At 39.1% G+C, this 27,604-nt stretch overlaps 1 protein-coding gene across 1 annotated transcript in view; it reads right to left on the bottom strand.

Annotated features, from left to right (window-relative positions):
• Window positions 1-27,604, bottom strand: part of DNAH7 (dynein axonemal heavy chain 7) — a 219,634-nt gene that overhangs the window by 27,557 nt on the left and 164,473 nt on the right. Inside the window, exons 50-57 of the mRNA XM_037043723.1 lie at window positions 23,828-23,961; window positions 20,385-20,720; window positions 15,732-15,858; window positions 14,175-14,369; window positions 12,351-12,443; window positions 7,053-7,229; window positions 5,736-5,897; window positions 3,459-3,659 (exon numbers count right to left, since the gene is read on the bottom strand). Of these exons, the coding sequence (XP_036899618.1) occupies window positions 3,459-3,659; window positions 5,736-5,897; window positions 7,053-7,229; window positions 12,351-12,443; window positions 14,175-14,369; window positions 15,732-15,858; window positions 20,385-20,720; window positions 23,828-23,961 (1,425 nt within the window). The remainder of the gene's footprint in view (window positions 1-3,458; window positions 3,660-5,735; window positions 5,898-7,052; window positions 7,230-12,350; window positions 12,444-14,174; window positions 14,370-15,731; window positions 15,859-20,384; window positions 20,721-23,827; window positions 23,962-27,604) is intronic.

Raw genomic sequence — 27,604 nt, 5'->3', positions numbered from 1 at the left:
TCCCTGCAGAGAGCAGCTGCCGTGCTGGGAGAAGCTTACCTCCATCTGCAAGGGAGAAGGAGGTGGAGGGTCTATCTTCTCAGTCCGCAGGCCCGAAGGAAGAGGGCAGTCATGGACACAGGGCAGTAGACACTGAGGGGAGGTCAGTCCCCACCTCTGATGTGGACCACTGCCATTTGAGTCACCAGGAGCAGATGGGGAGCCAGCCTGGGAATGCCAGGCAGGGGTCACTTTAAAGGTTTCCTGGTCAAGAGGACTTGAGTTCTGGGGTGAGAAACCCCCAGGAACTGGAGCCCGTATTAAGGAAACGCGGGAGACCCAAAAGCTGAGGGGAATGAGGAGCGGTCTGCTGAAGGGAGGTGCTGCCAAGGGACATGGGGTGGCAGTCAGAGGGGTCCAGCAGGACCCCCAAAAGAGGACCAAGGGAAGAACTCATAGGAGAAGAGGTCAGCTTTAAATCCTACATACAAGTGCCAAGTCCAGAGACTTCCCAGCAATAGCTGCCCAGAGCAGGCGCTTGTGTCCCTCTCGGCCTTACACCGGCACATACTTTGAAATGGGCAGCTGTCACCTGCAGGAAGGGTCACAAAGAGAAAGACACCCATTGTCTCCCCACAGCGGCATGAAGCTCGCTGACTACAGGCTCGAGGCAGGTACTGGAGGGTTGATGCCTCCATTTTTGATAAACGTTGAGGTACTGGTTAATACATTATACTTCCTGGTGTCTGAATCAAGGGTAGTTTTGCAAGTTAAAGCAACCATAGGCCATTTTATTACCTGACAATAACCAGAGAAGCCATCAGGCTGTCCAAAGTTTTATCCAAGGACGGGGAAAAGTTTTCCCTGTGGAATAAAGTGGAAAGGGAGAGGGGAAGACAAGAGTAAAGTAACAAACTCAACCAGAGAGGTAGGAGAAAGCAAACTTAAACACACGGCACTAATTCTGGAACTATTTTAGCTATTTTACTGAGCAGATCAGTTAACATGTTGATATTGTGGGAGCTAGGTTTCCCATTGTAGAAGGACGTGCAAATATAGACTGAGGAAAAGCAAGAAAAAAACCCTGAGGAGATGGACTGAGATCAGAGGTAGTAGTAAGAATACACTACTTCTAAAATATGCATGTGAGTGTATATGTGTGCATGTACTTATTTGTATGCATGTATACATGTGTGCATGTATTTGTGCATATGTATATGTATATAGCACATGTAAATAGTTACAAGTTCTCCCCACTGAAAGGGCCAAGAACCAAAGACAATGCAGTTCGTAATGAGCTCTCTTCCAGCACCCAGATTTTGGTCTTTAATACCAGTTTCCTCTAAAAAGGAACTAGGACTATTCAGAGAAAGGGCTGGTTTCAGGCCAGTGGGACTGATGAGCCAGGAGCATTTTCTGTCAGAAAGTAAGAGGGTAGTAATAACAACAGACTTTTTAAAATGATGGGACCTATAACAAGTACAGAGGAGACAATTTGGAAGAGCACTCACTGACCAAATATAGGACAATTTGAGCAAAAGGCTTAAAAATAGGAATGAACTATAAACCACTGGGGGACAAAAACCCCAAGGAAGCCATGAGCCCACATCAATACTAGGTAAATAAATGGGGGCGAGGGGGGCCTGAGGCTGACAGTGGGGTGCCAGAGCCCAAATCATCCCAGGAAATAACTGGATCGGGTGACACTCAGCCATGGCTACTGGCTTAGGTGTGTTTTTTTGAGAAACCGAATAGTTGCATGGCCCTAAAATGGCTCTTTACAGACTGACTCTTAGTTTCAAGGGGCAACACAGTTATATAGTAAGGAAACAAGGGAAGACGTTGTCCAGATAATTAAAATTAGTATCATCAATGAGGCACAAACGGGCATGTGATAAACATCCCAATGTGAAACCCTGAGGACACAATGTCATTTCTGGCTAAGGATGCATAACATGAGTCGAAACATTAAGAAATATTGAGTGTCTCCAAAATATCAATTTATTGTTATAAAAGGGCGGGGAGATGAATTCTCCAGAAACGTCAGTCTCATCAAAGACAAAGAAAGGCTGAGGAAATGTTTCGGATGAAAGAAGGCAAAGAGAGGAGACCTCATCGTACACTAGCCCTCAACCAGTCCTGCCGCAGTGACCAGGGGCAAGGCCCTAGTGAGTCAGCTGACAGGCCTGGAACACAGATGGCAGATTAGACACATAGCGTGTCCTCATTCAATTCACTAAACTAATAACCGGACTGGGATAACTCCTCTCTTCTTAGCCAGTGTCCAGTGAAGTATTTATTCAGGGACAGAGGTCCAGGACACACCTAATTCACCTGCTCATGGTATGTAGTAACAGGAGGTGAAAATGGGCACAGGGCATAGGGATATTCTTTGTGAAACTTTTATACTTACAACTTTTCTGTAAATTTAAAAATATTCCCAAATAAAAAATTAAACCAGAACGATTATGATCTGCTGCTTTGGCACTGGAGAAGATTTGAGTTTTGGTTTGGACTGTGGTTCATAAAAGCCCTGACCTGCAACACGTGTGACTACCACTGCAGGCACTCTGGGTCTAGAAAAAAAGGAAGTAAAATTTTTCAGAAGGGCTTCTGTCCCGCTGTAACACGCTGAAATGCCCTCACCACCCACCTGGGAGTGACCTGCTCTTTCTGGGCCTAATCAATGCAAAAATTAGTCATACAGCTGGCTTTAGAAGCTTAGAATAAGGTTTGAGTTAGTTTTAAATATAGGTGCTTCTTTTTAGTACCTAAGACTTTTGTTTAATGAAAGTACTTTTTAAAAAAAATGTTTTCCTTTGATGTGTACTTAAAACACATTCCGGCTTCAAGCATGTAAGCTCTTAAATGGCAAAAACTTACCAAGGTTCATAACCTCTCTTCAGAAGAAACTCTTCCATTTTTAATTATGGTAAAACGCTGTGAAACAACTTTAGGTCCCAGACACTCACACACAGAATTCTAATCACGAAAGCGGTAGGTGGTTCCCCCTGCTTGCCTGGTGATGCTAAAAAGACCCTTATGAGTCCCATCAATCAAGGAGTAAAATCATTTTGGCTCTCATTACGGTTATATGGAGGAAATATTTTTATATTTTAATTTAAAGATATGGCTCCAAATAGCACAGGGCTCGGTTAATATCCTGAAACAAGATTCTCCAACCTTGCAGATTTGTACTGGGAATGGCTTACAGCTGATTTTCTAAATAGAAAGCTACATTATTAATGACACCCCACAAGATCTCAGCTGAGCAGGAATGAGGCTGGTAGTAAAATTAAAATAAAATATTAATAAAATTGACTTCAGCACAGTCAATAATCAGTAATCAAAACCAACTGCACTGCAGCGCAGGAGGCCTATTTAATTTGTAGTTTCACTCAGCACACACATTGGTGATCACCAGGGGCCACTTGAATTGCTTTACAGGGCTGAGGTAACAAGGCTCGGCCATTACTAACAGGCTTTTTGCAGCTGCCAAAGAACTCGGGGTCAGAGATTGGATCCATGAGGTACGATCGGATGATATTAGCCCGTAAACCTTTCGGTGCTTCATTGGTCATTTTCACTCCATTCTGCAGCACAGACACGGGGAAATTTGGAGATGGGTAACTTGTCAGCCAAATTCGGAAATCTGGATGTGTGGATTCCGGGCTTAACTCCTGCAGGAAAAGAAATCAGATACAAAGGCACAAATAAAATCGGTGAACTCTCCGGATCACATGGCTCGTAGGATGGGCTGGAAGTGGGAGGAAGCATTTTTACAAAGCAGACCTCACAGCTGCAATTTAAGGCAAAAGTCTTAAAACCTGATTCTGCCTTGGAAACAGTATATTTGATACAGTTAAATCATATGACTGTTGATATTGCTGAAATATTTACAGAAAATTTTCTCTGCCGCAGAGCCAGATTAAGAATAATCCTTTTGTTTGTTTGTTTGTTTGTTTTTGTGCTATAGCCATGTTGTCAAAATAAGCAACACACTATAGATACGTCAATATTAAACTAAGCAGGAACAAAAAAGGAGCATTTTGAACGGTGAGAAGAACTGGTGTATCTTGAAACAAGAAACATCACTAGGAGCTCTATTTGTTTAGGGGGCTGGTCAGGCCTGCACTAAAGAGGATAATACAATGCTCAGCTCTGTGCGGAAGGCCCTATAGATGAGGGACAACTCTCAGGGACCCTTCCCTTCTTCCTGTTCAGTCCCACTCCCTACTGCTCTCTCTCCCAATTGTCCATTCAGTGGGGTCTATATTTTTAAAATTGCCAATATCCATCAGTAAAAAAATTGAGCATTCATGTGGTAAGGGGGTAGGGGTGAATTAGGAAGAACGCATAGGTGCCTAGGTTCTTTGGTAAGTGGTGAGGACACAGTTTTTCTCTCCTACTAACTGCCCTAAGCCCAGTGACTTAAGCAACATGACTCATGGGGCTTTGAGTCAAGTTCATCCATTAGAGACCTCTCTCTTCTCCTAGATGACTTGCTCATGGAAATATAGGGTACAATTCAACAGGTCATAAGCATGGCCCAGAGGCAGTGGAACCACAGTGAAACAGGCACAAATATAAAATCTCTAATATAAGGCCTGAAGGATGAGTGGATGTTGGTAAGGCAAATAATAAAACAAATAGTTTTTCAGGTAGAAATAACATCTATTCCAATGGCTTACATTCTTGAGAAAGTGTGTTATGCATTGAAAGGGAAAGATGTTCAAACAGATAGAGCATGGAAGTCAAGGTGAAAAGAGGCCAAAGAGGAGGCCTGACAAGTGGGCAAAGGTCGGAGGAGGAAGGGTGTTGAAAGCCATGATGCAGGTTTGAACTTTGTCTTGCATGAAACAGGAATCCATCAAAGGGTTTTAAGCAGGGAAGCAATATGCATTTACTACTTCAGTAAATATTTATTGATTGCCTGCTATGGGCCAGGCACTATTCAAGGTGCTGGAGACAAAGCAGAGGAGAGAACAAAGTTACTGTCCTCGTGGTACTCCCATTCTGTGGGAGACACAGACAAAACAGTGACAAGTAACACAAAGAAAAATACAACCTGCTCCTAAGTTTCATTTGAGTGTCTGGATAGTGCAAGTTATATCCTCACCTTGGTTATTTAGTAGCTTGAGGTACCCTGAGTTAGAGGGGGGCTAGAGTCATGGGTAATTACAGAGGACACATTTTCTCTCTGTTTACTGAAATCAAGTCCCAGGTGCTCGGTTTCCTCAGTGGAACTAAATGGGTTTCTTCCCAGAATTTCTGCTTTCAGAAAGAGGGCAGTACTGTGAGCCAGTGCAAAGAGGGTGGAAAGGGTAGCCTTGGGTTCGGGACTGATCCTCTGTGGCGGGGTCACCAGCTCAGTGGGTGAGAAGTGAATTAAAGACAAGTTGTACCTTGAAATGTTTTAGAGTGCCACATGAATTTCACCCTAAAAAGCCTCCTCGGTTGATTTTGGTCCACTGTTGCAGAAAGGAAAGTGCTTTCTTCCTACCCTGTTGTTTACTCTCATCTTCAAGGCTGCTCCTCTGGAAGGGCCCTTGCCCTGACTAAGAGGGATCCAGCAACGTGTGTGCTCTTCCCTAGTGTGTTAGTTCCCAAAGCCAGGCCATCCCCTGTAATCCAACCATGTTACTTACCTGCAGCCCTCCAAATTAGAGGACAGGAATGGAATTACTTAGGTCATTTGTATATCACTAATTATATTGAGGGAATACAATCTAAATCAAATAAAGTCATATTTTTACCTCACACACTCTCTCAAGGGTTTGCATCCAAGAGGTGGCAAGGTGACAATTCTGAAGAACAACCCATGTTCCGTCCTTGACAGCTCTTTCTAACATCTTCATAGCTATGGGCCCTTGGCCTTGACCAAGAGATAAAGAGCTAAGTTTTGATCCCCCGTATCCCTGTGTACAAAAGTAATAAAGATGTGAAAGAATCAATATTATTATTATAGGATATGTTAACATGAGACATGCTAAAATTTAATTAGGTAGCATCCTTCAAAGGTCTCCATATACGCAGCCCTAAAAAAACTCTTACTGATTAAGAACGCTATAACCACTTAGATAAAACAGCAGTCAACTCATGCAGAAAACAGTCATGGCAATGGAGGGCAAATTCTGCAGGGTTTTTGATTGTTGAGATAAGGGACAGATAAAGAAATTTCGGAGACTTTTAGCATGAAGAGGCAACGAGAGGGCTTGGTTGTCGTGCAGCAACTCCTAAAATCCAGAGCCGCAAAGAAAGCTGTGAACAGACAGATGAACTTGTCCAAGTCTTTGAATATTTTAACTAACTTGGCTACAGCAGAAAATTCGGAGAAATAAACCATTAACCCCTAATTCCCATCCAAAAGTTACTTTAAAGAATTTTATGGGGACGTTTGCTTGGAACTCATTTCTACTACATCCTGACTCATCTGTAGCTGCTGGGTGCCGGGTCTGCGGCTCCCTGAACTCCTTCTCTCTAGGTTGCTAACCGTTTGAATGCTCTTTGGAAGATGCCTTGAGTACGGCAGCCCTGGAAGAGTAAGGCCCTGAGCCCTGTCAGAGTGCCCATGGCTTACCTACACTAGCAGGTAGAGCGGCAGAAAGCAAAGTTAGCAAGCCAAGACAATGCATCGAGCAGTTCCACACAGGGGCCAGAGAATAATCACGACGTAAAATGTGGGAAGTGAAGTGGAGAGAAACTGGTGGGTCTCAAAGGGCTGGAAAAGCTGTGCTGATTTCGAGAGAGTAAGTCTCACACAAAATGCATATTTCCAGCTATCTCCATCACTTCCACTCTCGTCCTACCCACCACTGCTCTTCCTGGATTTTCAACAGCCCCCTTAACTGTTTTATAATTTAGACAAGGAGCTATTTTTAATATCAGTTCGGCCATTTAGGTATCAATTTCTTGGGACTCGGTCAACCTCTGGAGCCCCAAGTCTTCCAAGGGCCGAGTGATAAATTTTGACCATTGCCTCACCACTTAGCATTTCAGGTATAAGGAAGTGCATGTACATAGTATGTACACGTACTTACACATACACAGATAACTAGTCTCTTTTAAGGTACCTGGTCCTCAGCGAATTTTAGAAGGGCAGCCATGGGATCCGCTCCAGGGGAGAGCACGAAAATCAGGGGTGCACAGCAGTTGCTATCTGCAAATGCCTTGGATAGGTCAAAGGGGGGCGGCTCAATGAATACACGTCCCAATTTGTTGGTTATAAATTCTTGCAGCATTGGAATAACCTAGGAAGAAACAAGAATATATTTAAAAGAATATTGAGAATCTGCCTAAGACCTTAAAAAGTTCAGATTCAAGGGTGTTTTAAAACAAAGGACTCTAGCTATACCTGCTTAGGTATTCATTACGTTGGTGGACAGTTAAAGGCATCACTTTATATCAATGCCTTTTAGATAGGAAAAAAAGATAAATATTTAAGTAAAAAGGTGGGTAGCAGACACCAGAATTTGAAGGTATGCTTCTTCCTTTTAATGAGTATTCAACACAGCAGATGGAAGAATATAAGAATTTAAATCACTATTTTCCAAAAGTCCAAGAAATTTTAGTGTGATTCATATAACACTACATACCATCAAGAAAGAACTGATGTATCTGAAAAAAATGTTTTTATAAAAACAAATCACTGTGAAATAAACCCATAACCCTAAGAAATAGGCAAAACTATATTGCATAATATTTCTGATAGCAGACCTGCACATTTTCTGGAAGCGTGTTAGAGAAAGGGTAGAACATCAGGGCTTGAGGGCCCTCTCAGGCACTGAGGTGGGAATGGAATTGCATTAATCAGTACAGCTTTTCTCTCTGATGAAGGGTCTAACTTCATCACGCCTGGGCAACAACCCCACATAATCATGACTCAGGTATGATCCAAACAAACAATAAAAGTACATTTAACAAACAAGGCTCCCTGTGTCTAGCTTACCAGATTATGTAAACATAACCCAGGAAGAGGAGAAGTGGAATGACAAGAATGCAAAGAAATTTTGAAGACCCCAGAACCACTCTTGATGGATACCTGCTCTACCTGAGGATGGAGTTACATGGACACACAATACGCTAAGTTAGGCAGCAATTCCACCAGCTCGCTGGGGGCCGTGGAGCAAACTGCAGGGACAATTTGCAGATACCAAGTATTTCAAGGAGATGGGCTCCTCTGGAAAAGGTTACAAGTATTTACCAAGTTTAATTGTGTATTTTCACGAATATCTCTTCACACAGGTCTGTAAGTAAAGATCATTGACAGGTGACAATGCTTAAAACGGTGCCCACCCTAGTGTGCATGCGTGCGTGCGTGCGTGCATGTGTGCGCTGAGGGTGTGAGGGTGAGGAGCTGACAGTGGAAGAATATTCGGGCTTCCACTGGAGTTTGTAACCCCTTCCCAGTATTTCTCTAGATTAATTCAAATATGGAACATGTGTGGAGGAGAAACAATAAATTAAGTACCGTGACATCAAGGCCCTACCTAACAAGATAACACATACGTTGTGTGTGCACATTAAGTATCTATTGAATCAGTGGATGAATAAACAACTCAAGGTGAGTTGTGATGTATTTGTTTTTCTTTTGTGACTGTGGAATTTTAATTACAGAAACCCTAATAAAAATTACAGAATAGTAAGTTCACCTTAAAGTTTCATTTCTAGATTAAATTATTGCATGTGTCAGATATTTTGAATGGGCCCAAATGTCAAGCTTATTGCAGGAAACTAAAAATATCCTGTCTGCCCCAGGCCTTGTCCTTGTCCTTCCCCTTCCTATTCTCTTCCTATCTTTGGTCTTTTCTCACTAGATTAAAAACAAGGAAAAGACTCTTTTCAAAACCTCTTTCCTCCCAAGGCTGACTTCTTTACTACATTATAGTTTTACACACAGAATGAAAGCACCTGGCCCTTAACTGCGTGGTTTAACTTTTAGCAAGTGTGCATTGTAAGTGGCCTCTGTTTTGTGAGTGGGTCTGGCTGTTGTCGGCCACCGCACACACGCAGACATGGCCAGTGTGAAGTAATTCTCCTGTTAGCGGTGGACAGAGGGGAACAGAGACAAACTGCAGTGTTTCCTTTTTAATGTTAAAACTGAACAAGGCTCGCTTGCTCCCAAGACCGAACTGTCACTACAAAGGTAAACGAGGCTGTGTTAGCAATTTAATTTGCAAGGCGATGGCTCAGGTTTGCTTCTGCCATCTGATTTTGCCAGCACTGCCTTTGTGAAATGAAATCTGTCAGTAACAGAAATTACAAACCAATCTAGGCAGCCATCTTTCAAAAGGCAGGAAAGAAGTTTGTGGTCCCTCATTTACGTTTTTCTATGTAGTGCAAGTTCCCACAGCATTTATCTAAGGTCAGCAAAACATATCAACTTATATTTGACAACTTTTCTTATTGAAAGCTGATTAATTTGCTTTTTGATTACAGTTCAGGAGAGAACTGTGGCCAGAAGCTCTTCATTTTGCAAATGGACCCCAAACATTCTACACTTCAGTATTTATCCATTTGATATTCTTCTTTGCTAAATGAAACACCATGGACTATTTATTACATTTTAAAGGAAAGTGCAAGCTATCTCATTTTTCCACAGGTGATCTAGCCAGGAACTTTCACATCTTTCCAAGCAGGAGCAATGGAGAACCTGGCCCTTGCGGTTTCTTACCTAGGTGGAGTGGGTATCCAGGGAACAGCAGTAGAAAGCAGATAAAAAAAGTTGTGTTGACAAATAAAGTATATTTTAAGTATATAAAGCATATTATAAGAAGCAATTGCTGATTTTCCAGGTGGATGTTACAGTATCTCATGACTTAGATATTACAAAGAAATAAAATCTATACAGCCAGAGCCCAACTGTTACCGTTACTTCCTCTGGTATGTGAATACCATTTTAACTGGGAAAAGTCTTTTAAAAGAATTGCCATATATATTTTAAAATATATAGATTCCAAAATCAACAGTTCATCACTAGAAATGAGAATACCTGGTAACAGTAAGATTGAAAGGTTTGATAATGTAAGAGCATACTACTAATTATTTTTATACAAAGGATTTCAGATATGATAGTACACATAGATAATGTCTCACTTAACAGGGGTGTCTCGCTCATTTTCACTGGGGGCCACGTCAGCCTCAAGGGGCCGAATGTAATGTCAGGACTGTATAAGTGTAACTGCTCCTCAACAGTTAAGTGAGAGCTGGGGGCTGCCGTCAGGCAGAAACAAGGGATACCACAAGGTGGAGGGCCGGATTCGGCCCAAGGGCCTTGTGTTTGCCACCTGTGACTTAGGACAAATTGAGTGAGGTCATAGTACCAAACAATTTCCACATCTTAGTGGCTTAACGCAACAAGAGCTTGGTTTTTGCCCCTGCAAGTTTACCTGGGTATGCAGATAAGTAACTCACTGTGCTGGCTAAGCAATCCAGCTCATCTGGTTTAAATATCAACACGGGATTCCACAACTTTGATGGCAGGTGAGTGCCCTGGAAAATCCCACACTGGCAGTTAAATGCTCACATTTTATTGGCCAAAGCAAGGTGTATGACCAATCCTCCCGCCTCAAGTGTGAACAGAAGGAAAGAACTGAAAATATTGCTGAGAAGCATTAATGTCTACAAACTCATCCTCCCATCCAAGAAGAATTCTAGAGGAGACATAGAGGAAAAAGTCACAAGATGGGGTACTCAAGTACTAGAGTGGCTAAGAGAAGGATGAAACCATAAATTTAATCTCAACTGATTTAAATACAAAAACATACAAGCAAAGCCTCCTCAGCTTGAATATCTAAGTCCCCACCTCCCCCGAAAACACTTTAAAAAGAGAATATAAAAAGTAATAGTTGATCTATTTGGTAGCTCAATTTATTTTCAGATTACAATGTCAAGTTTTTAAGTCATAAAACTGGAGAAAAGACTTTTATAGAGGAGACCGCTGCAATTAGGAAATGGTTCATTAACCACCTTTAATGAACAGAGGGTTCTTTGTTCTTCAAATATTGAGGGAAGAAGACCAGCGGCACATGCGGGGTCATTTTTTGTGCCTTTATCTAGCTTAGGAAACAAAGTAAAAACCTTGGAAAATTCTAATTGAAGGGTGGGAAGGCAGAGCCATATTAGACCAGATTTGAAGCATTTCATATTCTTTCTTATTAATACTTGAAACAACAACGTCTTAGGCTTAACCCTAAGGTTTCAGTGGAGATTCATTTTTTAAAAGAGCTACCGAGGGGATGGTTCACCCCGCATCATCAGTTTAATAACAACTCTTAAACAACTATAACTGCTTCCTGAACCAAAGCACAGGGCAGCGTTACGACTTTAATGGGCCCTGGGCACATCGTGGGCCCCTTCCCTCATTAAAAAATTAAAAATTATATTTTACAATTGTTTGGGTATAATTACAAATATAATATAGATTGGGTCATATTTTCTGATCATAAAAGAAATGAAAACATCATCACAGACCCCTAAAAGTATCATGGTCCCTAGACACTTTGCCCAAAGGATGCTTTGGTCCTAATTAAGAACATCTGCCAAGTCAAGCAAGAATTACATGTTGTCGTGGAACAGACTCCGGCTTACAGAATAAAGAATGCCCCCAGGTCGCATTATCACCGACATGGGTAAAAATATTTAAAAGAATATATTGCTTTCACCATCTAAGTTCTGCTTTTTTTCTTCTTCCTTTTTTGGTTAGGATGGAAATGTTGTCTTATATTTCTTAGCAACTTACATTATGAATACAGTAAGTTCTTAAATAATTATATGTTACTTTTACCTGAGTAGAAACTGTAGATAATTCAAATATTTTTTCAATTTTTCCCTGACATACCGAATATCTATATTTTTCCTGAGTATGTGGATATCTCTATGAATATGAGCCATTATACTTAAGTGAATAGTTCTTATTTAAAAGATTTTATGTATTTCTTTTTAGAGAGAAGAAGGGAGAAAAAGGAGAGAAACATTAATGTGTTTCTTGCAAGCCCCCTACTGGGGACCTGGCCCAAAACCCAGGTACGTGCCCTGACTAGGAATTGAACCAGCAACCCTTTGCTTGGCAGTCCGGTACTCAACCCACTAAGCCACACCAGCCAGGGCATGAATAGTTCTTTTTAATGGCGTATAATACAAGTGAGGATGTCGATGAGTATTCAAATTCGCTGGCATGACAGGTCAGCTGGGATGACTCATAAAATATGATCTGAATTTAGGGTGCTTTTAATAAATACACAGACTTTTGGAAGAGTGGCTGTATTAGAAAGAAGTGGGGTTATCGGCCCGGCTGCTCCACGCACCCTTTGGTGGGCTGTGGAGAGAGGAGGCGCTGGGATAGAGAAGCTGCTCTCAAAGCCCACATTTACCTTGTCTGGCCTCAGGCAACGAATGAGGAGCATCTTCTGAAACTCATTTACTTTATCATTCCAAACATCGGGAAAAGTCTCATGATGTGGTTCCTAAAATTACAGTGGAGATAATTTAATGTTGCTTTGGAGAGTATTTCTGAAAACAACAACAACAATAGTATTTTTGACTTAGAATCCAAATTTTAGGGAAAGCGTAATTACTGAATGAAATCAGGAATGCCAGTGTAAGTTTTATTAGATTGAGGCAGAGCTATGAACATAAAATTTAAAACCCCACAAAGGCACCAAAACCAACACATGAATCAAGCAGGTCAATTTCAATGTGAATAGTAACCAAAAATAAAATGACCCTTTTGAAAAAATAAATGTGCACGTGAAGCTTTATTCCCATTTTTTCTCCAAAGGCATCCAAAAGAACCTACCAGCTACTTGGGTCATCTATTGATTAAAATAAACATTTATTACAAGGAAAGGTATTGTACTAAAATTTATTGTTATGTCTTGTTTTGAACAAGTTTTGTACCCTTTTTTTTAAATTTTTTTAAATTTATTTATCTTTAGAGGGGAAGGGAAGGAGAGAGGAAGAGAAACATCAATGTATGGTTGCTTCTCGTGCATCCCCTGCTGGGAACTGGCCTGCAACCCAGGCATGTGCCCTGACTGGGAATCGAACAGCAATTGTCTCGTTAACAGGCCTGCGCTCAATCCACTGAGCTACACCAGCCAGGGCTTGTACCCTTTTAATAAAGAGATCATTGAGAATATGTCTCTTTATTAGAAGGTTACAAAAGTGAAGAAGCTAAAAAAAGAGAAAGAGCTGTTACAAATATACAGGAAAAGAATAATCAAGATCCCAGAACAAGTAACCTTGGGACAAAGGGGGGGACCTTTGTACCTTTGAAGCTTCAGGGATGGCTATGCAGTATCTCAGATGAGAAATCTCCATGCTTCAGTTTAGTGAACAAATTTCTATTTCAAATTACAATGTAGTACTTACAAAAACATATTTATCTCTAAGAAATAGATTTGTGTTACTAACAATAAGAGACCCAAAGAAACCTGTCCAAAATATTTGAGTTTATGCCTAGACAAAAATCTTCCCATCATGTATAATACAACAAATAGATACTCACATAAAAAAATGTCCCCACATACCCGGCACTTTCTCTCCTCCCAGCTTTCCCAAACAGAGCTCGTGCAAATTAAACCCAAGGAAAGCAAAACGTCAAGAGAGGAGAAACAAAAGGGATAGAAAAAATTAGCTGGGAATTGGTAAAAACTAGCACTTGTGCCAAAAAATTAGGAAGGCAACAATTTCCACAAATTTCAGAAGGAAGCTGTGACTATCCTAGTGTATGTTAACTATAATAGTCTCTAATTAGCAAGATAGGGTCTCATAAAAATATTTGAGAAATACTAGCTTTTCTCTCTCCTCAAATGACACAAATATTTATTAGCTTGTATCCTCCATTCAGAAAATCTAAATGATAGCTGTTTTGTAAACTTTTAGCTCCTCTGCTTATGATTGCCAAAGTATATGTTGGTAAAAAATAAAAACCTAGCATAAAAATTCAAAAAGAGTATTTCTAAGGATCAGGTAGCTTTTTTGCATCTCCACAACATTTCAAAGAATTTGAAGAGAAGCCCGAACAAAACCAGTGATTTAGAAGGTGGGGATAATATAAATCTAAACTTTGATTTTTAATATCTGACCAGGTGTTTATAGCTTACTTGGGTCTTGTTTATATTCAAAGATAAGAGTATGTTATTTAACATTTTCTCTATCAAAAACTTTGGACAGCAAGAGGGTTACAAACATACCAAACTGTCATACACTTTTTTCCATCCATCCTTTAGGCGCATAAACTCCTTGCGAATGGTTTTAAAAGAAGGCAGATCATCTAGTCGGCATATTTCATCCCAGGATTTTTGCGGCAGCCATGTACAAGGGTTGGCATGAGGATTATCCAGCCCAATGCCACCGGTGAGCAGAAATCTCCACTCAGCTTTATTAATCTTTTGAAAACAAAGAAGCATGAAGAGTCAGAAATAAGTTCATCATAGACATAGTACATTTACAACCATTTTAAAGGAATTGACTGTGTATTTTCAAGTTTGGGGTATGGTTCCTATGAAATCCTATAGCTACTGATACAGCTTAGTATTTATTACTAAGACACCATTGTATCTATCATCATCATTTTTCAAAGTGGTTTCATTTGAAAAAGTGACTTTTTGATAATTTTCCTTCAAAATTATGAAACATGAAAATCTGAATATATTCTACTTGAATATATGATTTCCAATTGACTACGTAGGGTTCTGTTTGCTCCAGAAACTGTGGGAAGACAGAAAGCACTCATTCTGCCATGTTTTCAGATATTTTCCCTAAATGTAACCAGGTACTGTGATGAAATGTTTGCAAGAAATACAAGAAAAAGTCTTTACTCCTTTAGAATTCAATCAATACATCACCAAGGAAATCAATAAGCCTTAAACAAATAAGTATAAAAAATAGTGAATTTACACACTACCTGTCTTCCACTCTTAAAGTGCTTCTTTTTTTTATTTTCCATTTTTATTGTATTTTTCCACTATCATTTATCCCCCCTGTACCACCTACACCCATCCTCCCCCCCCCTGAAATCACCTCTCTGTGTTCCCTGTCCCTGAGTTCTTTTTCTTTTCCTTTTCCCCCCTCCATTCTTCCACTCCCCCCATTCCCGACGCTTTAAGTAAATGGATTTAAAAGAGCAAAAATTTATGAAAGGTATGTTCAACACAAATGCTTAGATTTGACTAACATGTACAAGTTCTTAAAAACATTACCATTTATACTATTACTCCATGTAAATATATCAACATATTTAGTAAATTTGTATGCATATTTATATAAGATTCCAATAGAAACAAATTTATTTTATTTTATTTTTTAAAATATTTTATTTATTTATTTTCAGAGAGAGGGGAAGGGAAGGAGAGAGGGAGAGAAATATCAATGTGTGGTGGCCTTTCATGTGTCCCCCACTGGGAACTGGCCTGCAACCCTGGCATGTGCCCTGTTTGGGAATCGAACCTCAATCCTTTGCTTCACAGGCCCACGCTCAATCCACTGAGCTACACCGGCCAGGGCAGAAACAAATTTATTTTAAATGAAAACACACAAAAGTTTAAATAATAGTTATATAATTAACTCTGTGCTTAATTTTTCACCTCTGAAATTCAGTTTAGTTGTGTTGTCTTGCCTTCATTGTAATAATTCTTACTATTGGTAAACAATTTCGAACCCTTTTTACATATATCCACACACAAATCAGTAAATTAATGAATTAACATTAATATTATGTTTTTTCCTCTACAAATTTAAACAGTACTGACCTCATGCTCATGTATCAGCAAATTGACAGTTAGACAAAAGGAAAAAAGTAGCTTATCCTTTTCAAAGAGTGATCGGCAGACATTGACGTAGAGGGAATAAGTAAAATGATCTTTGAGAGTTTGAAGCCTAGGGTCAACAGAAAGAAAAGTAAAAAAACAAAAATGCATTATAGTTGAAAGAAAATGCTGTAAGGAAACTTATAAATGATTAAATCTGTGCTATGCCAATAAGCTTTCTGGTCAATTACTCCCCAACAATCAAGGATCCTCATTAACTAAGTGCACTAATTTGAGACCTGCACAATTTAGAAACACCAATAGAATTGTATTTTGTTGTCAACTAATTTTTAGTAAAATCTTTCTTTTGGAAAGAAATCCATGCATGATATATTGATCTATCACATTGTGGATTATTTTTAAAAATACAAAATTTCTTGGGTAAAATTTGACTTACTTATTCCATAAATATTTCTAAATATTCTATATTGTATATTAAATGAACAGACCAAAATTAATATCTCTTTAATGCAGGAAGAGATATTTCAGTTTGGTCTCCGTCACAAAGTTATATCCCAATTAGATTTTTGTTTCTGTACTTACACATTTTTTACTACAGTTACTTATTTTGCTCTAATAAATTTTAGCACATTGAAATTTTAATGAAAAAACAGGGGATCCAAATTATTTTCGCTATTTCATAGTAAATACCATAGTAGTCATAACATAATGTATGTTTGGTTGCATAGTTAAATCCTAATTATTACAAATAACAATGATCAGAAGACAAACAAAAATTAAATACATTTTTATCTCTAAATAAAAGGAAATGAGAGACAACTGAAGACAATGTTAAGATTCTAAAATAATTTGGTAGACTGCTGTTAATAATCAAATGCTTCCTTTGACTTTGGTATCACATAGTGATAGTGATATCACATAGCTTTAGTCTAATAGCTAACTAGAGTCCACAGTTCATGCAGTGTTTATCAATGATCGACAGATAAATGATTCTTATGAGAACTTCTTCTAAATTTAATTTCTGAATGAGAGCTAGCTCCTTAATCAAAAACCCTTATTTTACTTAAAAAAAAAGAGGAGGAAATGAGTAAAGAAGACTGACTGAGAGGCTGTCTCCTGGGGTATGGCTCTGGGACTCTGTCTGGCAGTGTTTACCGAACTGCAACACACGTGTAGCCTGTGCTCACCGATTCCATTCTTGGAGCCATGCCTACCAGAAATGTGTGCATACAAAGCCAAGTGCAGGGATGCTGAAGGCAGCAAACACCTGTAATACTTCCAAACTGGAAGCTGCCCAAATGTCCCCAACAGTCAATGAATAAATAATTTCTGGTATAGTATAAGGACAAATAAAAATTTTAAATTAAGAAGTATAACTCTCTGTATTGAAAATGAAAGAGATTTCCTTCCCCTCCATTTTCTTATAGTACTTACTTCTGCAAACTTAAAATTACAAGTACTTTCTTCGTTCTTTGAAATGCAAATAAATTCTTTTGAAAACCTAGCCCTTTTGTCAGCTTCTTGTTCCAGGAATATCTTTCTCAACGATCTGAGAACCATCTCTCTGCAACGTAAAAGTCAGGGGAGATGGCGCCCCTACCTCCCAGTTTCTGGGAGGGTCGCAACCTAACTTGGATCAGTGCCTGCCTCCAAGTTGCAAAACTACCTCCTGTCACAAAGATACCAGATGTGGGTCTTTTCTCTGGATATACGCAGTTTGCTAATGCACACAGTAACCTCATTGCCAATAGCAGGTAAAGTTAGGATGAGATTTCTATCTTTGCAATTCCTATGGGTTATCTGTGATGCACATCACATTCTGGAGAAAATCTGGGTTGGGAGATTTCATTTTTATACTTCCTCAATAATATACTCACACAATGGAATACTATTTACCAGTAAGAGTGAATAACCCCTGCACTGCACAAAACAATCTGAACCTCACAAACACAAAGTTGAACGCAAGATGCCAGACACAAACGAGCACATACTGTGTACTTCCTTTTACATAAGGTTCGAAAGCAGGCCAAATTAAGCTGCGACGTTAGAACTCAGGCCAGTGATTACCTTGGGGAGGGTTAGTGAGTAGAAGGGGGCACTAGTACGTCTTATTTGGTGATAGTTACCCAGGTGTGCTCACTTATTAAAACTCACTGAGATAAATGGTGATAAAAATTAAATTAAATTTGAAAAATCGCTGAGCAAGTACTTCTAATTTCTGTATGTTTCTATCTGTATGAAGTCTGTCTGGAAAAAGTCCAGCCATTGTTAACATAATGACAATGGTTTGTGTAACACCAGTGTAAGCTGGCAGCTAAGGAGAGCGGACTGGAATGCACATGTGTGAACAATGATGACTACACTGTACTAGTCAGTGGGGGCAATAGACCCCATTGAGTGAGCATGTGTACTGTGTGGGCATTGCTTTCAAAATGACTGAGTGAGTAGAGCAACAAGTCTGCGTGAAATTTTGTGTTATGTTTGAACATTCCTCTGGGGAAACTATTGAGATGATTAAGAAGGCCACAGCTATGGGCAACTGGTGACTGGCACCTTTATCATGACAACATGCCCACTTGTCTAAAACGTCCTGTGCGGCGTGTTTTGGTGAAACATCAAATCACCAAGGTGACTCAGCCCCACTACAGGCCAGATTTGGCACCCTGCAACTTCTGGCTTTTCCCAAAACTAAAAACAGCTTTCAAAAAGAAGAGATTTCAGTCTGCTGATGAGATTCAGGAAAATACAACAGGGCAGCTGATGAGTGACTGGGAGAACTGTGTGAGGTCCCAAGGTGCCTACTTTGAAGAGGACTGAGGTGTCCTTGTCCCATGTACAATATTTTCTGTATCTTGTATTTTGTCCAATAAATGTTTCCATTTCTCACAGTACATGGCTGGATGCTTTCTCGACAGACCTCTCATATATTAATAACTGTAATAAATGTTTTTAAATTTGTTCTTTGATTTAGATTATAATTTTAGGATAACTGTAGTCATAAATATACTTTTCATTGTTTTTAAATTGAAGAATTTTTACTAAAAGGAAAAAGGCACGTTTGTTTTCTACATTTCATCAAAATCTTACATCTGGGTCAAAAGACTTCTATAAATTGTTAGAGGCTACACCACAGTTATGGAGAAACAGATGTTCTATTTGTGGATGACTTCTAATTTGCTACGAAAAAGATAATAAAAAATAGATGTTCTAATTTTTAAACCTTGTACACAAAATAAGTCTTTAAGTGACAGAGCAAAGAATTTTTTTTCTATAAACTCCAGCAAAGAATTTGATTTAAAATTACTTAAGACGGTAGCATTGTGGTGGCTGTTATTTTAAATAAGGCAGAAATTAAGGACTGCAGTGAAAAGCAGATGGCATCTACCGTGTGGCTCTATGTGACCGACACTGTGGAAGGTCCTGAGAATATTAAAATGAAAAAGTCCTTGCCTCAAGGAACTCAGTCAGCTATTAGTGTTCAAACCAGACAAACTTGTTCAATTAACGACCAAAACACGAATGGCTGGGAATTTTCTCCAAGAAAGGTCACTTAAAATTTTATTTTCTGAATTTCAGTAATCCTTGCTAATATCTAAATGTCAGTCAGATAGTGGAAGAAATAGAAAAATAAACTAAACAGAATGCTTTTCTTCCCTAAAGATACCTCTTCCTCCTCTCTATTTCCTTTCTCATGGACAGATACCTGAAAAACTGTTTGCTAAGTGTCAGTTTCACACCTTTATTAGTATCATATTCAAGCTAAAAAAAAATGATACTGACAAAAATGCTCAGTCCAAGAACATTACAAATTTAGCAACATTCTACCATCATAAATGAAGAAATTTAATTCATCTTTCAGCATATGAGCATTGTCATATTCTAAAAAAATAATTCTTAACTGCAAGAGATAAGCATTAAACTGAGTTTTCTTCGAGCATTAACAGTCTGGAAACCGAAGTCTCTAGCTTCATATTGATCATAAAGTTACAAAGGGCAAAGATTGCAAAAAGTTATTCTCTTCATTCAAGCAGTAATTTCACATCAGACTCTACTAAAGACATGTTTTAGTACCAAAAGAAAATTTATCTCACTGAAAACAAAATGAAATTTTATTCTCTCACAGACGTACTATTAAGTAAGGTCTTAATTCCATTACTGATTGTAATAGCCAACAGTCAAATAAGGTACTTTATATAAATAACCTAAAAGATCGGAGCAGGGGATTTTTTAAAAACCCTGTTATTTGACAAAGTTTATAAATGTGTATATCAAAATATAAATTAGTGGACTTTGGAATACAAGCTTACAGGGGATGAGTCATATCTCTTAGGACATTAATATTCCTTCTATTCCTCCAATCATAAGTACATTTTAGAAATAATAAAACAAGGTAAATGTTTCCGCTTTTTACAATTACATTATAATCCTATATCTCTGTAAATAATTTCCTGCTAGACTAAATTTGCTCGCATCTGTTCACTTTTTAACCCTCACATTTGTCTCTGGTATGACGATTAATCATTTCAATTCTGTGGCTGCTCATAGCAGTCTGAAACAATGGTGAAAGCCACCCATTACTATTTCATTTCCATACATCACTTAGCATTAGTATTAACTAGTATTCCTTTTACATACCTTTTTGATAAAATTTCTGATTTCTCTGAATTTTCAATAGACAGGATGAAAAGGTTAATAAACCAAGTCAGGGAGTACTGATACATGGGCTCAATGTTGGCTAAATCAGCAATAGAGAAAAACAGAATGGTGGAATGGATGGCAACCGGACGATAGCCCATGCGGGTGGCATCAATCTCTTTCTCTGTCTCTTCAGCTACTTCCTGCTTTTGAGAAATCTCATTAGCCAAAGCCTTGGAGGAAGATAATATCTTAATAGCAGTTTCATCTTCTAATATATTGCCTTCTGAAGATGAAAGAACTTCTAAAATCTTGTCTTCTATTTCCTTTAACTGCCTGGAATAAAACACAATTTTCTCAGAAGAAAAAGAAATCATTTAAAACCACTTCACGTACACATTCTTTTCTAAGAAACAAAGAGCTTGCAACCTACAGAAATGCATCTCTTTGTGACAAACATCTGTAACGCGGATGTTGTATCATTTCTTATCTTGTGAAATGTCAAAAAGACAGGCTTTTCTGGTCCCACTTCTCTTTCTAATAATCACTTATGTGGTAACTAGAGAGAGAGATGGTGAGCCAATCTTCTCTGCCATCAAGTACCCCCAGCCCCAAGAGAACAGAAAGTATCACTCCATTTGTTTAATCAAATTTTTCAGTACTTATCAAGCTTTACCCTTTCTATCTAAGATACAGATATTATGAGCAGAAAGGAGAATGAAACAATATATTCATTCAGACTGTGCCCCAGTGAAAACAGGTAACCTCAGTTACACAATAAATACTAAAACTCTCCGACTTGGGGTCAAGATGGCAGTGTAGGCAGACATGGTTTGCCTATTTTCACAATCACATCAAAATTACAACTAAAATATAGAACAACTATCACTCAGGAATGTCAGAAATCGAGCTGAATGGAAGGCTGACAGTCGCAGAATTAGAGAAACCCCATCTATCCAGACTGGCAGGAGGTGCAGAAATGTGCAACATGTAGGTCAAACATCCATATGTGGTGGATAAAAATTCAAGAGGGAGCCCTGGCTGGTGTAGCCCAGTGCATTGAGCATGGGCCTGTGAACCAAAGGGTGGCCAGTTTAATTCCCAGTCAGGGCACATGCTTGGGTTGCAGGCCAGTTCCCAGCAAGGGACTCATGAGAGGCAACCATACATTGATGTTTCTCTTCCTCTCTTTCTCCTTCCCTTCCTCTCTCTAAAAAATAAGTAAATATTTTTTTCAAAAAAAAAGAAAGAATCAACAACTTAAAAAAAAACTTTAAAAAATTCGGGAGGGATATCTTGGGAGCAAGGAGTACCAGACCCAACCTGGCCCCCCAGACCAGGATTCCAGTGCCAGGAAGATAAGTCTCCATAACTTCTAGTTGCAAAACCCAGGGAGGAATTGCGTGCTGGAGCCCCAAGCAGTTTCTCTTAAAGCATCCACAGATGGACTTACTCAGACTCACCCCTCTGAGCTCTGTTAGCACCCTCATAGCAGTTTGAATTGCACCAGTGGTGTATACAGGGAGAAACTCAAGTGTCTGGAGTCAAGGTGAGCAGAGGCCATTGTCCCTCTGCTGAACCCTCCCCACACAGAGCCCATAAGCTGGTGCCATATCTGAGACTCCATCAACCTGGCTAACACTGTTTAACCCTCCCTGGAGATCCCCAGAGGCTCTGCTCACACAAATCACTGGCCCACCCAAGCTGCTTTTTTCAAACAATGGCCGGTCTTGGCTCCGAAATCCTATTAAACAAGCAATAGTTGGCCTCAGTGAGCCTTAGCAGTAGCCAGATTACAGTAACAGCTTGGCTCTGCCTGTGAATCTCTAAACCCAGCACAAGTAGCAACCATCTCAGATTGCTTTACAGCTAAATCAGGGTTCTCCAGGCAAAACAGAGTTGGGGGCTGACCTTGGCCTGCACCACCCAGGAAACTCAAGGGCCAGTGTACCCAGTGCACAGCTATAGACCATGTCAGAGCACCACCACCCTGCCTCTGCAGAGCTGATCCTCCGCAAAGGGCCAAGGGTGGTGGTCAGTGGTCACAGCCAGTCCCTAGAGCTGACTGGCCTGGGTAAATCCCTCCCATTGATCTGCCAACAGCAACCAAAGCTGAACTCCAAGAGGAGGGTGTACTCAGACCACACAGAGAGCACACCTTTCGTAATAGGAGAGGATATGCACTAGACCCTACAGGATACCTACTATATTAGGCCACACTACTGAGACATGGAGTCAAAGCAGCTGTACCTAATACATAGAAACAAACACAGGGAGGTTGCCAAAATGAGGAGAAAAAGAAACATGGCCCAAATGAAAGAACAGAACAAAACTCTAGAAAAAGAACTAAACAAAAGGGAGATAAGCAATCTATCAGATGCAAAGTTCAAAATACTGGTTATAAGGATGCACAAGGAACTTAGCGAGGACCTCAGTAGTATAAAAGAGATTTATTCAGAAACAAAGGATACACTAATTGAAATAAAGAACAATTTACAGGGAAACGGTAGAGTGGATGAAGCCAAGAATCAAATCAATGATTTGGAACATAAGAAAGCAAAAAACAACCACGCAGAACAAGAAGAAAAAAGAATCCAAAAAAATGAGGATAGTATAAACAGCCTCTGGGACAACTTCAAGAGGTCCGACATTCTCATCATAGAGGTGCTAGAAGGACAAGAGCAAGAGCAAGACATTGGAAATCTATTTTTAAAAAATAGTGAAAAAAATCTCCCCCAATTTGGTGACAGAAATAGATGTGCAAGTCCTGAAAGGACAGAGAGTCCCAAACAAGATGGATGCAAAGAGGCCCACTCCAAGACACATCAAAATTAAAATCCCAACGTTTAGAGATAAAGAGACTCTTAAAAGCAGCAACAGAAAATAAGTTAGTTACCAGATGGTTGCCAGATGGGAGGGGGAAGGGGAGAGTAGGTGAAGTAGATGAAGAGAGTAGGTGAAGATTAAGAAGTACAAGTAGGTAGTTACAGAACAGCCATGGGGATGTAAAGTCCAGTATAGGAAATGAAGTAGCCAAAGAACTTACACACATGACCCATGGACATGAACAATGGTCAGGGGTTGCATGAGGGAGTGGGGGGTGCTGAGTGGAAGCAGGCAACGGGGGAAGAATCAGGACAACTGTTATAGCATAACCAATAAAATGTAACTTAAAAATACAAAAACTTTAGTCCTGGCTTTGTTGACTAATTGAAAACACACCGCCTTTTAGTTTTTCCGGTGCCTGAGAACCTATGTATAAAAATATACTCTGTAATGCAATTTTCCAAATTAACATAGAAGCACCTTATATTTTCTTATTAAATCTTCCTACTCAATGCACCTATTAAATCTAATCAAATAGATCTTTAAAATGTACTTTAAATTATTCTAAGTGATCTTGGAACAAGTAAAATAATTCTATGATTTATAATGTTTGAAACCTTTTGTTTTCAGCTCCTTGTAATATCAAGGCTTGTTTTTCTTCTTCGAGGTCCGGCCTTTCCCGCGCCACCACAATTCCCAAAAGCTGATCCTGCAGTCCCTCAAATGTTATCATGAAGTTTAATAATGCGACCTGTAAATGAAAGAATATACAAAAAATGAGCCATTATTTCTATTGAGGGAGCCTCTGCTTATATGCTTCAAGTTCTGACCTTAAAATGGACTCTATCTACTACAGTAGTATATGTGAAAAGTGCAATTTGTAGAGACTATAACCAAAGATAGAGGCAAGCTTGATTGCTGCACTAAAAACACACTAATGTTTCATTTAGTCACAGATTTAATACTTTTAAAGGTTTTTTTGGTGATAGATTTATTTTATTTTACACTGGTCTAATTTCTAACAGCTCATTAACCTCAAAATCAGTTAGATCGGGTTGTAAGCTATCTCTCATATTGGCTGGATTAGCTGATTTATATTTTAAGGATCCTAGAGGTGTGAAAAAGTAAAGGGAATCTTACACAGTGAGACAAGAGAAAAAGATCATTGTCATTATTTGTCATGAGTAAAGTATATATAGTTACCATTCAATAATCATGTTATAACATGGAATTTACCATGATAACCAGCCACTATTGTGAACTAAGCAATCTGCTAACTTCTGCTTTGTACCTAATGGCTCTTTACAGGCAGCTCTCTCTCTGTCACCTACATCTTAAAATTGTCCCTTTCCCATAAGTGGGAAAGTAATCATGCTCAGGTCTCTCTTTTTAGAAAGCAAACAACAATCAAATAAATCATTCTTTTGTTACTACAGTCCCTTCCAGCTATGAACAGATCTCTCTCTGTGTCTTCATAATTATCCTTATTGAAGATGCTATGTATATATGCTTTCTATCTCCACCTCATGTCATTCTTCAGCTCTCTACAATCTTCTCTCATCCCTGCCTCTACACGCTCACCAATACATACAGCAATAAAGTATAGAAACTTTCTGGCCCTGGTCACCAATAAAACCATAAGCCCATAAACACTGAGTTGACCTTGGCTTAATTTGAACACAGACCCTCCCTCCCTGTCTCCCGACATCTATTTCGTAGTCTACAAGAGAATATTTCTTGTGAGGAACAGAGCACCTTTGTTTCTATATGAAAATTTCTTATCTGTGATCAGGAATAGTAAAAGAGCTTCTTGCAGTACCCCCGGGAAGGTGACTCCCTCCTCCACCCGGACTCAGGTAGTATCCTTTGGGTTAATCTCAACACCTCCCCCTCACTTGCTCCAGGACAGGCCTTGGATGCCACTAAGTATAGCGATTGCATGGGTATAATCATAAATTTAATTGGGATAATAAGCAATTCTCAAAATTGAGCAATTAAAAAAAAACCTCATTAAATGCTGTTATGTAATTCCCTACTGCTCACAACATTCATTCATGAAAAAAGTATAACTAAAGCTTTCAAGAGATCTTCTCCGTTGGCAGGAGAAACCGAGGGCACCGGTTACATTTACTTTAATCCCCAAACCACAGTCACAGTGCCTGGTGAAATGCATGTTTCACTGTTTTTACCTCACTGTATTCAGACACAAGGAGGTATTCATTCATATTCCATTCAAGTTGGCATTACTAAGATCAAGATTTTGCATACCTAGCCACTTGCTCACAAATAAACATTTAAAATCATACAAATATGGCTTCATAATGTATTATTTTCATTTAGATTCAAAAGGATTATAGCAGCATGATATCACCCCTTGGGTACTTTTGAAAGCAAAAGGTACATAAAAGACCCTAAAAATAAAATCAAGAGGAAGTATTTTAATTTGTAAATGAAAGCAAGTAACTGCTTCACTATGTTTTCTAATCCCTGTTTAATCAATCCCAGCAATTAAAAATAATGAAGCAATCAGACACTCCAGGGATCTTACAGATTTCAAATAGTGAATCATAGATCACTTTCCTCCCCATGGGCTTATGACTTCTATTACAACCAGTTATTAGTGAGCCCAAAATTGTTTATGTCATTTGTGATTTCTTCATAGATTTTACGGGAAAGTAAAAAAAGGTTGTCCATGCCATTTATTAAAAACATTTTGTACCACAACTTTGAGATCTTATCATTTTCTTTTAGGCTTTGTTTTTTTCTTATATTTAAAAGTAATGATGCAAGTAGTTAATGCTCAGATAATAATATGTGCTGGACCTTAGTATAAGCATTTTACATAAATGTATTTAGTCTTCACATCATTCTATGAGGTAGACATTTATTTTCCCATTTTATAGACAGAGGTTAAATACCATGGCCAAAGTTGCACATCTGGTGAGTGATGGAGCTGTGATTTGAAGCAAGTTAGTCTGACTCTAACTACCACTAGGTACCGCTTCTCCCAAGGGGTAAATTAATAATACACAATTTTCTGGTGTTTAGGTCACATTTGTCTTAATTAGTTAAAAACAGTGTCCACGAACTTCCACATTTTAACATCGCGTTTTTAAAACTACGTTCAGGGGCTGTCCCCCTCCCCCCAGTCATTCTGGCTTCCCCGAATGTCCAGTCTAACATGTATCCCCAACTCTCAGCTCCTCTGTGTCTTTCTAGTCATGAGTATGGTCACTTTACATACATGTTATTTACAAAGTAAACCTCTTGAAAGCAAGAACTATGTTTATTCATCTTGCAGGAAATGAGTTATGTCATCTTCCTCTGTCTGCCTCTGCAGAGAGATGTCTACATGAATTTAAATATTTCCAATAGAAGACAGCTTTTGAACTCCCTGGATAAATCTTGTCCCTATATGTAACTTTCAAAATCTGAATCAATATTTCTTAACGTCCTTTTCTGGTAGCTTCTGTAAATGAAACTATCTCTCTCACACTCTCTCTCCCCCTCCCTCATTTGTTCATTCCACAAATATTTATCAAGTGCCAATCAGGGCTAAGAATTGGCAATAAAAAATGGAATCGCCTCCAGGAGCTCAGTGGCAGATCAGTGTTTCAAGTCATTTTAGTCATTGACTAAAACTTTAACGCTAACTTTACTCTTAGCCCTGGCCATGTAGCTCAGTTGGTTTGAACATCATCCCAACACACCAAGGTTGCAGGTTTGATCTCAAGTCTGGGCACAGACAAGAAGCAACCAATAAATACGTAAATAAGTGGAACAACAAACGGATGTTTCTTTCTCTCCCTTCCCCTCTCTCTCTAAAATAATATCAATAAATACATTTTAAAAGAAGAATTAAGCACCTATTCTGTCCTTAATGTACTTTAAAACAACCCCCAAAACTAGCTTTACTCTTTTTTTAAAGTCAACTTCTTTTTTTTAAGGTTTTATTTATTTATATTTAGAGAGAGGGGGAGGAAAGGAGAAAGAGACGGAGTGAAACATCAATGTTTGGGAGAGATACATCAGTCGGTTGCCTCTAGCACGCCCCCTGCTGAGGACCTGGCCACCCACCCAGGCCTGTGCCCCGGCTGGAAATCAAACTGGCCACCTTTCACTTTGCAGGCTGACACTCAATCTACTGAGGCACACCAGCCAGGGCTAACTTCACTCTTGAAGCATGTTTTATTATTCAAAAGAAAAAAACAGTGATCAAAACAACAGTTCTTTTAAGTACTTACATAAGAATCAAATACTGGCAACCTTATTCTGAGAAAGAGTGATGAAGTTCTTTCTAGTCCTGAATTTTAGTTCCAAGACATTGCATATTGTCATTTATTGCAAAAAAAGAATGTGCCTATATGTCACCTATTGTTAACGATGAAAATCTA

Source organism: Sturnira hondurensis, unplaced genomic scaffold (assembly GCF_014824575.4).
Source record: "Sturnira hondurensis isolate 20B ecotype Veracruz unplaced genomic scaffold, ASM1482457v3 Scaffold0004136, whole genome shotgun sequence".
Taxonomy (NCBI): Eukaryota; Metazoa; Chordata; class Mammalia; order Chiroptera; family Phyllostomidae; genus Sturnira; species Sturnira hondurensis.
The sequence above is the reverse complement of the archived record's forward strand: the minus strand, read 5'-3'. Positions and strand labels throughout refer to the sequence as shown.